The sequence below is a fragment of the Bombus vosnesenskii genome, unplaced genomic scaffold (assembly GCF_011952255.1).
Source record: "Bombus vosnesenskii isolate JDL3184/JDL3185 unplaced genomic scaffold, Bvos_JDL3184-5_v1.1 scf7180000013298, whole genome shotgun sequence".
In the NCBI taxonomy this organism is placed as follows: domain Eukaryota; kingdom Metazoa; phylum Arthropoda; class Insecta; order Hymenoptera; family Apidae; genus Bombus; species Bombus vosnesenskii.
Window position 1 is genome coordinate 1129753 of NW_022882948.1, and position 14203 is coordinate 1143955.

At 36.0% G+C, this 14203-nt stretch overlaps 1 protein-coding gene across 8 annotated transcripts in view; it reads right to left on the bottom strand.

Moving 5' to 3' along the window:
• Positions 1–14203, bottom strand: part of LOC117233692 (potassium voltage-gated channel protein Shab) — a 69919-nt gene that overhangs the window by 19717 nt on the left and 35999 nt on the right. For 7 of the 8 annotated variants that reach the window (XR_004493369.1, XR_004493370.1, XM_033494231.1 and 4 more), the window contains exon 6: positions 6763–6846. The exons of the other annotated variant lie outside the window; for it this stretch is intronic. Coding sequence is in view for 5 of the 7 variants with exons in the window: in XM_033494231.1 (XP_033350122.1) it covers positions 6763–6846 (84 nt within the window). In the remaining 2 variants the exon portion in view is untranslated. The remainder of the gene's footprint in view (positions 1–6762; positions 6847–14203) is intronic. 8 annotated transcript variants of the gene reach the window in all.

Genomic DNA, 14203 nt, shown 5'->3' on the forward strand with positions numbered 1-14203 from the left:
AGCTAATTATGGTATTAGCATCGTTATGTTAGTCAATAGACGATCGATAAGGCAAATATACAATGGTAGTACGCCTCTTTGTATAATTGTTGATTTAACCTTGCTGCGTTCTTTGCATAGTTTTTCATAAAAAAAAAATGTTTTCCTATCGTCAAAATGCGAGAATGACTTAATATTATAATTATTCGCGATGCAGCTAATTACAATATCGAAATTATTTATTACGTTAGTCGGTAAATAATTACAACAATATACAATGGTAAAATGTTTCTTTGTATGGTTGTTGCGTTCTTTAGATCATTTCCCATTAAAAAGAAAATGATTTTTTATTATTCAAATATGAGGGCGAGTATTTTACTTCAGAGAATTTTATTTCAACGAAAATAAGCAATTAAGACGAAGTGTTAAAGTGTATGCGTTTTCTGATGAACCAACATTCTGGCACATCTGGCACAATGTCAGAACAATCAAATATACAGAGAATGATCCATGACAAAAGAGGTAATTTTGACAACAGCACGAAATGTTGCGAACAAAATTGGTAATCAATGAAGAATCTATCGATGTAAAAAATTTCAAGCGTTATTCTTTTTTTAACAAAAACTAGAATCACTTTATAGTCTTTTAAATGATACTTTCTTTATCAGATTATCCTTAAACTCGAGAAAAAGGATAAATTCAACGATATGGTAACATTGTCGTTTCAATTATCCGATACCACAATAATATAATAATTTATTTCTAATCAACGGAATCAATAACCGACCTGATTACATCGATGTGACACATGTGATCGATATGAACATGTTCGTTTGTTGGGACCGTCAATATTATGTATCAACATTAAGATGGAATTCGCAAATGGTAATTCAGAAATAGATTAAATTATTATTAAATTATCGTAGCATCGGACAATTAAAATAAAACGTATCGTTGTTAAAATCTACATAAAAAAAAAGGAAAACAAATCCGTCTTTCCGTATACCTGAAAGATTTGTGCTATTTAAAATATACAAAATCGAAAGTAAACCGCAATAGAACGATATAAATATAATTTTTATAAATAAATATAACACTTTCGAATCTTTTTGTACCAATAAACTCTTCGTTTGATATCGGTCGTCTCGCCAGAAATCTTGACTCGCTGCGGTATCCTCTACGTTTGAGAGGAAACGTTCCATCGAATAGCACAATTTCTCGTCTCGCTTTTATGTAAAAATTCTTTCCGAGGCACTAAAAGCTCCTCTCGTTATTGAAACAGAGGAGCGAAATCTAGCTGCAAGAATCTAAAGGACTACAGCAGCGTTAAATCGACAACGTAGTCGACGAAAAGGTCTCTCTTTCGAAGGTCTTCGTAATAACGTTTGAAAGTAGCTCGAACAGCCCTTTGCACCGTTTCTCTCCGTCTTCATCAATCTATCGCTCTACCGGCTAAAAAACTAGTTTAAATTGATCAGAGTGTAAGAACGAGTGAAACGAATTGCTCCGGGCTCCAGGTTTAACGACGATAGCCGCGCTCGTTTAATTGAAAAAGTAGTCCCTTCGTGTGCTGTATGTATATACATGTATTAATAGTTAATGGAGAAAAAGGAAGAAAACTGGTATCGTGTGCTGGCTAAAATAATCGCTATCTCTATACGTATAACGTGACCTTTCTACTTTCCGTATTATATACTCGCCTGATGCGGTCCAGAATTTTCGCATTTGCACGATCATTAAGTAGATTAGAGGAAGACGGTACATATACAAGTACATATACATGTGGGCCTGTAATAAGGTGCGGAACTTAAGAAAAACAACGTTTGCAATTTAGTTAGTCGTATTCCCAAAGCTTGCCACAACTGTCCTAATGGATGCAACAAGTCGTAATAGTATAGTACATTCAGAGAATCATTGCAAAATCTGTATATGCTGTTATCGTGCTTTGTTAGTCTGAGTAGTTCTGTTTCTAAAAAAAGAAAGAAAGAAAGAAAGAAAAAAAAAAAAAAGAAAAAGAACAGCATGCTGAAAAGATGAAAAGTGAAACAAGCGTGTATTGCCGAACCCGTAACACGATATCTTCAAGCTTTCGTATTATACGAAATACTCTGTGTTTCTTCGATGTTTTCTTTCTGTTTTTCTTTCGCCTCGGTTTCTCTTTTTGTATTTTTTGACTGAGATCGTGTAGCGGATTCGAACGATCCATATTCAGATCGTTGTTCGTAGAAAGCGTACATTCCATGGTTCAAATTTTCTGTTTGGAAATGATTCACCCGGGTTTACCGCGAAAAGATTGAAAACTGGAAAAATGATCAACTAGAGAGAGAGAGAGAGAGAGATAGAGAGAGAGAGAGAAAGATGGAAAAACGTGGTCAATTTGAAGTGGAAACTGTACGCTCTGGAAATTGGAAAGTGACGATTGTATACGTGTAACAGTATCATTTATTGACGAAATTCGAGCATTGCCTTTTATTTGGCCACCAGCTCGCGCAAAAATGATCTCGTTTGAAATTAAAGCAATGTCAGAGTCTCGGACCATCGTTAATTAAATCGAAGCTATTGCGGAAATTCATACGCGATTTTCTGTCGCACGAACTTCGCTTGTTCAAATAAAACTTGGTCGCCGAGATTTTAATAGCATTACGTGACCAAGTGTAGCAGCTGCAGAATCGCATTCGTCGTTGTCACAGCTGTCGCATTTGTTTCACATGAGATTACCTTCTTTATTCGTGTAATTTCGAATCCTATTTTTCGTTAAATGACACAGAGAATGGGATGCAATCGTTTGAAACAGCGTTTCCCGATTGTTGCTCGATTGTAACGTCGTTGAGCGATTTGCAGTAGCTCGCGAAAGCATTCGAACGTTTATGGAGATTCTTTATAACTACAGTCAGTACGTACTTGCGCATATTCGCGAAAATGTTAGAACGTTTACTGTGGACAAATTTTACGAGTATGTCGCGTGTGTTAGCGCGAAATATCTTGAAATTTCACTGACGCTATAATGAGACAAGACCGTCGTAATTATAAGGTCGCAATTTCCTTAATACTTGAAATCAATCTGGAAACGCGTAGAAAAGTTACAAGAAATTAAAATATAAATATATGTATATTTAATAAAACTTATTTGGTAAAAAATTAGTATACGGTACGAACAGTTGTTTTATTTTTCTAACTGGTGCTAAACATGGTTCCATTAGATAACGAAGCTTATCGATAGACCGCTGATTTCTATACGTTTGTGCAGAATTTGAATACGTAGAAATGTACAGAAAGCATATAATAATATGCGTACAAAAATATAATAGAATACTCGTTATAATTTTTAACAAGTAAAACGAATCTCTGCTTAACTTCTATTTCTTTAATTATGTCTATAAAAATATAAATTCTCATAAAAATTGACAGTCCGTTTATTAATTGTACAGAACATTTTCTGTTCAAATAATCTCGCGATCTCTTTGAGGTGTGTGTTTAGCGAATAACAGCAAATATTTTATAACTTCAATATATATTCTCAATTCTTAGATTTTATATAAATATATTCTCCAATTTTTTATATATAATCATAGCCTTATCTCATTACAGTACTTGTAAAGCTTCAAGAAGTTTTATATATTCATATTGAATATTCACAAAATATTCATAAAAATGTTCTACAGTATACGTTTTAAATAATTTCATGTCTCATTCTACACGCTCCGCGTAAATTAATTTTCTTTATTCGATCGATTGTTGGTCGATGAACACTTAACAATATGTAGACATCAATCTCTTGCAAATTATATTCAACGATCTGTAATCGTTCAACGATTTAAAGATATATCGAAAAATACATATCTGTACAATCAATCAACCACGTACACCGTACGTATAGGAATACAATGTATTCAGCGATTGTATCTCATTTCATTGTCACTGTGTCGCGTTGTAAAGAAAAAAAAGGAAGCAACAGATTGTAAGTAACATCGTGCGATCCCTACAAGATATCGTGACTAATAATTAGCTAAATGAAAGTGCAACTCGTCGACAAACACGATCCTACGTGACGTTTGCTAATTAATCAGGTTGTATATACCATTTTAGTTGATCATGCCACGGCACGATGATGAGGTGAATGAAAGTCTATTGTATGCGTGTCTGTTGCTATCTGCAGCCAATGAGCTAATGAAAGGGATCAGTAAGTCAATCAATGTCGTTCGCTTAAGACATTCAGTCGTCGTGTGAGATAAACGTCATTGAAGCAATAATATCCTGCTTCCAGGAGGTGAACATTTCCAAGGAAGTTAGTTGGAATTTCGAACGAGAATGTAGAAACGAAATAGAGGACTCGTTCAGTTGATCGATACACGCTTCTGTTTAGAAGGACATCGGACAAGTTGAATTTATATAGTTAAACAAAAATATTACGAGTAAATAATGGAATAAAAATTTGAGATTCCATCCCAGGCGAAATCTACAGCAAAGCGAATGAATTTCGCCTGAAATTGATCGATCAATTGTTTGCTCAGTTATCGCGCACGCCAATTCAAAAAGTTATTAAACATTCGGCAGTTTGAAAAGCTAGTAAACGATAAGAATGAATTGAAGTAGAGAAAATTACATTTATACCTCGAGACTAGTTGTCCATCTCAGAAACGAACGTCTAGTCTCATGTGGCTAGTAATTAGCTTGAAACAAATTCACAAAAAATGACATGCTTTTATTTTTGTTACGCGAGGATCCTTCCTTAAAATAACAAGGACGTGAATGTTGAACGCGGATACAGCAACGTGGAAATAATTTATATACACGCTGCATACCGCGTTATTGGTCTCGTTGCGAAATCACCGGAAAATCGTGAATAGTACGAAATAATGTATCGTGTAAAGTTGGTACGTCGTAGCGAATATTCGTTACGGAAGCACTCGAAGTGAAATGTGTTCCAGTCGGAGCACGGCGTTTCGTGTCAAGACATTTGTCCGAATCGTTAACAGCCTGCAAGCAAATTGCTTGAACACGAGTAAATTCTCTTTCGTTCTAGCCTACTCGTACGATTGCCAGCGTGATTCATGCACGACACTAGCGTGCAAACTTTATGTTCGTTTGAAACTTGAAAGCAGGAAATTATCCATCGGAGAGAAAGAAAGAGAAAGTATAAATCGGTTTAAGTAAATACTATATAGTAGGCATGTGCGAATAATTCGAGGATGCAATTTGAAATGTTTTGCAATTATTCCAATTCTAACAAGAAAGTACAATTCACGATACGTTACGAAAAGATGAAGAAAACTCGTTGCGCTGTTAATTGGATAGAGCATATCATCGAAGAAGAAATAAAATGATTTTGGTAATCTTAGTAGGACATGTACATTAGAAATTAATTAAAATTTACATAAAAGGCTTGTTAGCAAGTTATTGTAATAACGATTCCAAGCGTTGTTAGAGAATAATCAAAGAATTGTTAAATTGTTGGAAGAAAATAATATTTGTACTTTTTTATAACGTTTCTCTTTAAGTTTGTTCTTTTTTTTATTTTTGAAACGGAGAAATATTAATTACTTCATAAGGATAATACAAAAAGAAACTTCAATTCGCAGATACCTAGTACTTATAATATGCCCAACGATTAGTATACCCAGTTTCACGGGCAAAAGTATGTACGTGTCGTACATGTATCTTAAAATGAGTTTCTGTATGAATCAAATCAAAGACAAATTTCAAACATCCATTTTTAACCCTTTGTAAACCTGAATATTGTTCAGGCTTCCACAATTTTAAATATATTTATCGTTCCCATTTATAGTAAAGGCTCATGATATGTATATAAGATTACACGGAGACGAATATTCGTTGAATCGAGCTTAAGAAGCTACCTACACTTAAAAAGTATATCTACATTTGACATTTCCTCTGGCAAACTAAAAGTAATTTTAAAATTAATTGTTTAACATACATGTACGATCTTAAGAGTCGCGTAAATTTCATTTAGAACCGTTGAAAAATAATTTTTATAATAGAGATAATTTTTATGGAACGTTCTTGGAGATAGGATTTTCCTATCTCCAATCATATAAATTTTCTATCCTTTTAATTTTCTATCGCTTAAGCTCTTCGACTCGAAGCGATCGCCTAGCATCGCTAAGCAAGCTGTTGCTCGTCGGATAAACTTGTTCGTAGGGCAGATTATAATATTTTCTATTTAGGATCAGGTGAAAGGAGTTGGTGTACGGCCAGAGCCAAAGGCATCGTGTTTCGTTCAGTGGCGTGATTTCGCTCCCGACGTGAAGCACGATGACGATGCCCGTGCCTTGACCTACAAAATTGCGAGTTTACACGCAAGTCAAATTAGTGCAGGAGCTACGGTTGCGTCTAAAGCTTTTGAATGAACTGGTATCGTGTCAATGGAAAAGTTGTGCTCTGTTGAAGGTGAAGGGGGGAGGCAGTGCATACACCCAGTGGACTATACATACGTACAAAACCGTGCATCGGCTGTAGTAGAACGTACAGTAGTAGCGGACAGATAAATAAGAAGCCAGGGGACAAACGTATACTACCACCACGCGCGATAGTATGTGTTCTCTATCGATCAGACATCGCTGGCGAAGGCACAAAGCAGCAAAGAGAGATCGTAACATAATACAGATTTCAAGACGAGACGAGAGAAAGAAAAGAAAAAAAAAAAAGAAAAAAAAATTATGAAGAGTGAAAGAAAGAATGTTAGTCCCCTTGGTCCCAATTCTCTCGACAGCCCATTGGTGTATGTAGTGCCGCCTAAGGAAGAACGTTAGTGATCGTAAATACCTTCGTAGTACAAAAGCAACACTCGAATTCGCTAGGTATTTCATCATTTTTCTCGAATTTTCTGCTGTCTTTTTTCTCTTCATCCTACAATGTCACACACACAATTTCCTATTTTACTTTCCGTAACACACGGGGCTCGCCCCGCTCGGACGCGATCGAATCATTTCGCTCTTGTTTCGCCTTGTCCACGGGCAAGAAAATTCCATTTACGGCGAATATTACGTCGGTGAAGTAACGTCGTTCTATCGCTTCGATATCCTTCATCTAGAAGCATATTCTTTTAAACAACTAGAAATTTTCGAATGGAAAATAGGATTAGCAAACTTTCAACAACGTTCTAACTAGAAATTTCATCTGAATTCGTCGTCATGTGAATTATCTGAATATCGTAATGTTTGAAATTATTAAAATTTATCGGAAAAGTCTTAAAGTAGTTTTTCATAACATTTGTCCTAATTAATATCTGTTTCCTTCTTTCCTTTTTGTTAAAAGACGTTTCGATACGAAATAATTCAAGCGCATCTCGAACGAGCGAACATGTAATTAATCCTTTGAAGCACGCATTCAAGAAAAAAAACTTCTGTGTGATATTAGTTACCTTGTTTCTAAGCGAACAACTGTATCACGAATAAAAGTTTTCGCAAGAAGCGTCGATCATTGAATACAGCCACCGCGCCGGTAACCTCTGTTCCTCGTTATAAACAAAGAGGTCCTTCAATTCTTTTCTTTTCCTTTTTTTTTATCTTATGGAGCACCCTTCGACAACGGTGCTTCAAAGGCTTAAACGAGAACAGGAAACGAGGCAACGTATGATCACGTGGAGCCAGAGAGAGAAATTTTTCGTAGCCGTGGGTGAAAAGGAAAATGTATCACGATTGTATGAATCTGTTAAAGAAAGGACGTTTTGTAATGCGTGAAATCAATTCATAAATCGTGGTATATACGACATTTTTTTCTTTTAGGTTTCTCTTCAATGAAAATGACAGTAAAAATGACTTTTTTTTTAAATCGAAGATATAATAATTCTAAACTTTGGTTAAGTTACATGACCTTGCGTCTAAAGCATTCTCTTCTTTGCACGTTATTATGAGAATAATAAATATGAAAAGAATCATAGAAACATCGATTGTCACAAGCCGTTAGTTTTATTTATTAGGTTTATTTCTAGTAGTTTTAGTTTAACGAGACTACATAAGAACCAAACAAAAACAAAGAGAAATAAAGAAGATGAAATAAATCTTGATATTGGGATAGGTATATACATATATACAATTTGAGAGTGATTTCTACTTATTAACTCTGTGAGAGACCGCAGCAGAAAACAGAAAGCAATACGATGTTTTTAAACACCCCCCTATAGACATAATATTTATTCTTTCATTCATAGAATGGTAGCGTTTGAAGTTCGGCAAATGTATTAGCTATTGTACGTTAAAGAACATATTGATCTAGTCGCTTATTTTCACTACTATCAAGACTTCAGCAAATATTCATTTCCATGTGTATATTTACTGCAGTAACATTAAAAAAGAATTAGTTCTATTAATAACATTTTCAAACGCAATGAACTAAACTTTCAACTCATAGATCTTGCTTTGTGTAAAGTGAATCCACAGATAAATATACAGAAAGTCTCCGGTTTTCTACCGGTAAATTGTTAGCGCATAATTTGCAAGTTAAAATAAGAAGGAAATACTATACAAAGGTTGAATGCGAAATTGTAGGAAAATGTTCAACACTACTTGAAATAAATACAATTGTGGAATGTGAAAGGTCAATAATCATATCTGAATTCACATTATATTCTCTATCTTGAAATAGATAGCGGATTACATAATATCCTTATCTTTCACGTTTCACGCTGAAAGCTACGTAGTTGACGTTGACGCACACCTTGCGTCCCTTTTAACTATAAAAGGACAAAAAGACAAAAGCCCGTCTGAGGATCTTTATGCATTTTGTGGGCAATTTGAAGGTGCAGGAATGCGCACAATACCAAAAAAATCATTTGGCTGAGTGATACAAATCTCTGCGTAGATTTCACTTCTTCAATTGTACTTCTAAAAATATGAACTTCAATAAATATCCACAGTCTAATTATAATAATTATTACCTTACGTTATATCTACATATGTTACCTACATATGACAGTACAGGCAACTGTGATTAATCTCTTTTCTCATAAGAAAATAGACCATTTTAGAGTATAATCTTCAATACCACTATTTATGAATCGATGGGCTTGTTTAATGATACATAAAGTGTAATGATGTGTTCATCGAGGTACGTATATACCGAGTGACAGTGAAACGCATCGTAGTGAAAGGAAATTAACATCGTGTGTGGACGGACGTCACAATTGCTTTTCGTTACTTACGCGAGATCAATTGATCGCAATTATAGTTTTAAAACGAACCGTCCCTCGAACCTGCTGTCCTGTATGTCTTTACGGAAAGAAGAGCGACATTTAACCCTTTCAGATTCACTGCGTTCGATCGTGTGCCTTGTTAATTGTTAATATACAGATCTGAAAGGGCTGACATGAAATTAATAAACTCCGTTCGTTATCTAGAATAACATAAAGACAAAACGTTATCGATACGTGGTAAATTAAACTGACATGTGAAAAGAACGAATATCACGAAACCTCGAAGTCGACGTAATGCAGTAATTTTTTCGAACAGCAATGTAAAACATTCTCCACGTTCTATTATTTTTAAAATTGTAATCGAGTTTATATTATTTCAATGAAAAAAAAAATATGTCTTCCATTCCATTACAATTTTCTCGAAGTCAATCGAAAATGTATTTCACCGATCGTCTCTAATCCGAATAATTAATTCACCGACCAACTTCGAGGTTTCATTCGATAACCAGACAATCGATCGAATTATAACCCTTTGAGATCAGATTTAAAGTTAATTTTATTCAGTTACAAGAAATTTTTTTATTTGATATAAGAATGGACGTGGAGTTGTGTCGTATTACAATGAAATACGAGCTGAAAGTTCGAATATGACAATGGAAATTACAACTGCCCGATAAGTTCAACGATTCTGTTACGTTCGATTATTTCATTCTTACAGCCAGTATTATCAATGTATATGTTATTGTTAATTATATGTACAGGCAGTGTTTGAAAGAACCGATTTTCATCAAATATCGAATCTTAATGTCTCATACCTACCGAAATTTTTTAATATATTCGTTATCATACGAGAATTCCTAATGTTCACCTATTTTTTCCAAGAATTATAAATATCAATCCTTTTTTTTTTATTCCTTTTTTCTTTTTCTTCTATTTCTTATATCACTTGTTAAACGTTAAATTGAGCGTCAATACAATTTTCCTGCGCGCTGTTCATCAACGATAGTAATTAAATACACGCTATTTACTTATATAGTCTATGGAGAGTCTATCACGGATAAACACGTTGTCTCCGTAAGACGTAGCGTTTCCTAATGAATTTCGCGTTATAGTTCTGCTTAAGAATATTTAGAACCTCGAGAAACCGCGTTCCAAGATACATTGCATAATCGATCGACGTACGCAACTTTATCAACGAGTGAATTATAATTGCCCACTTTCGACGATCGGAACTAAACGAGAACACGGGTGTCAGAAGAGTAATCGATGCTAAAAGGCGTGATGCGACATTGATGCTATTTAAAAGATCGAGCCAGAGCACGCGTTTCTCTTCGGCGTGTCTCGCTAAATGTATATTGCGTTACAAATTGAAATTAGTATCACCCAACAGATGGTAATAATAGAGCTGAGCAGAATGGCCGCATATGGGGGACGTATGCATATAACGTGCATTTAACTAAATTTCCAGGTGTATCGTGTTTCTAATCGAATAATAAAATACACGTCTATAATCATACAAAGTAATCGTACACGTGGTTAACAAGCACGACCGAGCAACGAAGCAGTCTAATCAGGGTATATACTCTAGTTACAGCTCGTACACCTCGAATGCACCATTGATCTGCAGCATGATTACAGTCGCTACTGCCAAAACAGAAACAAGAGAAAATCAATAAACTTTCCGATAACAATTGAAACAGACGAGAAAAAGAAGGAGAAGTAGAAAAGAAAGGGAGAGCCAAGTTAGTTATACGCTACCGTTCACAAGTATTTGGACGTTTGGTGCAACTCAATCCGAATGTTCAGATACTGTTACGTTTCCAAAGATATTTCGATTTTGTTCATAGATTTTGTTATATTTTCAAAGATACGATCGAAGAACGTTTCTCAATAGTTCGTTCTTTACCCGATCTCCTAACTGGGGTCATTTGACAGTGGTTATATAGAAGGCGGTTTAAATATGGACTGGCATTTTTATTTCAGGACTTATTGGCAAATCTGTTGGAGATTTTTAAGAGGTGACACTTCGATGTAATATATAAAACACGTTTGCTTTGTGACACGAAGTTAAAACAAGCTGAATGGACGTAATTCATTCATAATTTATAACTAATAGCACAAATACGTAATTCAGACTGTATAGTTGAAGTAATAGTAAAAACGTTGATTCTTAAAAGTTCAACTAGCCCATATTAATACTCGAGCCTGTGTATTCGGGTCACCTACTCTTATTCCGCTTTTAAACTAAAACAGAAAGTATATATCTGCATCGTTCTAGGGTTTCACGTTTGTTCGTGGTAGATGTTTAAGAGTTTAAAAATCGTATAAACTTCAAGAGTGCGATTAGAAACGTTTCACTCGCTCCGTGATTCCAAGATTTTCAACAGACACGGTCGAAGTCACTCAAACTCGGATGTCTGCGCGGGACAAAAATTCATTCACATTCAAAGATCGTGAAGCTTAACGTGTGACTTAAAAGAACTGAATATTCGTTTACAAAGTAAAAATTCGTACTCTTTACAACGGTAAGACACACTTTCATTCTTTAATTACGTTCTTTGGAAAAATCGAATCAGGATAGTTAAAAATTAAGACAACGAATTCTTGTTCTTTTATTTATACCGATTAATTGTTATTTTCATCTACTAACTTTGTACGATTGCCTGACATAAGATCAGAAGCCAAAGTTAGATTAAACGCTTTCTCTTGAAATACGTTTTACATATTTGCGAAAAGTGTCCAAATGAACTTATAGACGATAGCGTATCCGCATAATTCAAAATGCTGAAAAATGAAAAATCCTTCAACGAAGAAACGCGCGTAGGAGAACAGGGCATGAAGCGGCATGACACGATGAAAAATAGAAGAAACAGAACGGAGGGGCGATCGAGCGTTAGAAAGAAGACAGTAAAAACGTATCTCTGAAAAGTGCAATCACAAAAGCGTTCCGCGCTTTTCTCGGATCGAGCACGGCAAGGTCCGACGTCCAAGTACCGCGGCCTCACACCCCCGGATTATCGTCCATCGTCACGCATTTTCTTTCTCGTCTCTCGCACTTCATCGTTTTCATTCTGCCGTTGCCTTTCTCGTGGCTGCCAGTTGCTACGAAAACTTGCGGAGTTTCTATCTTGTCGGACGTTGCCAGGAAAGACCGTTTAGATTTCTCTTGAACGCGCAAAACTGTTTCCCGTGTACATCTTTCGAAAGCTTTAAATCCTTCGTTTCTATCTTTTTCTTTTCTTTTTTCTTTTTTTTTCTTTCTCTGCTTTTTTGTTAATCTCGTTTTTGCTCCTTTTTTTTCCCCGTAACTATTTTCATTCGTTAGTTGCTTTTACAGTTCTCTCTGAGAGGATCGAACCCGATTCAAAGATTCAAAGTTTCGTGGATTTTGCTCGATTCTTTTCGACTGAGCGACCGACACACACAATGCACATGCAGCGAAAGAGAACGAGATTCGGCAAGGTCCGACAGTAGCAGGTAATTCGTGTGTGTGACGAAAGTTTCGGCGGCTTTGTTCAACGATGGTGGTTCAATGCGCGCTGTCGGACATTGCCTGTAACATACCGACACGAAATCCGTCAGAAAGTTACCGCCAATGGTGAAAGAATGGATCTGAACTCATCATTGGCTCACGAATTGCGGCACGCTGCTGCCTGCAATAATCTTTCTTCCTACGCACACTGTGGGCCATAAGTATTTCAACGTTTCGTATTCTCCCGTGTTAACTTAAATCGGATACCTCCCGCTGCTTTTGTCTCTTTAGTTATTTTATTATAAATCTGTCAATTCATTCGTACGTTGCTAACAACGTGAAATATTCAAATTGCAAATAGTAAAATTTGCTGCAGCTTCTCGATAATTGCAACGAGTAGGAAGATCCTGATACTTATGGCCGGCACTGTGCTTTCTCAGTTTCCCAATTATATCATTTTCTTTCTACCTTTATCGGACTTTTTCTCGAGAATCGTTTAACCACCGTTCGTAAACCTTCTCTTTTTCGTTTTTTAAAAACAGTTGCCATTGATCGCGCAACCAACACTTGCATTCCGAAAGATACCCGCGAGCAATCGGCTTGAAAAGTGAAAATAGATCGTACTATTGCAGCCAACTGCGTAAAACGTAACGGGATTGCGTAATCCAGTGTGAGAAATTAATACTGCGAGTTTAATGAGTATAATAGTTTAGAGCGAAGTCGTTGCTGTCAGATAACGAATTTCCTATTAATAACGAATAACAACGAAGTAATCTTTACAAATATTCAAACGAAACAAACATTTATCCTTTGCAATTGGTATAGAAAAATTGCACGTTGCAAATCTATCGTCTTATAGATTCAGTAGTGTAACTACTCCCTTACGTGTAACTGATACGATCGATTGAATTATTTTGTAGTTGCACTGCTGAACGTACCGAGGAGAAGTTATCTGACCGCGTGATGCGTCAACGTTTCTCCAACGACTTGTCGAAATTACAGAACGTCGAGTGCGCAAGTTTTTGTGGATAAAAATTGGTAGAGCGTGCGGAGAACCTAAAAGGGACGTAGTTCGATTGAAATTAACATTTCCACGGCACGAACTGCGATGGCATTATTCGATTACGTGGTGTATTATTTCTGTGTTCCGCAGAGTTAGTTATCGACGGCCGTACGTGATAACGATCAACGAAAGAAAGAAATTCTCAGACCAACTGATAAGAAACTGAAGGAACATCGAAAGGTCTATTGGCATACCTAGAATCTATGTGAACAGAAAAAAGTGAAACAAGTTAGTATCTAATTGAGAGAAACACATCGACGACTACGTTTTAACAGTTTATCCTGCTTTGGTGTGCTTTGAAAACGTGATCGCTGGTGCACTGTATACACGTGACGCACACACGAATCGTGATCGAGAACCTCCATTTACAGAAATTCGTATCGCTGCCTAAGTTTCGGTGCCCTGCGTGTTCTCTGTGTTCTAAAAGAAAAGCACATTCATTCATTCGTTATTGATAAGCGAGCATTCCAGGACCGCAGTGATGTGCGAAAGGAGCACTGCCAGTCGAAGGATAAGATCCGATTCGACGATGCAATCG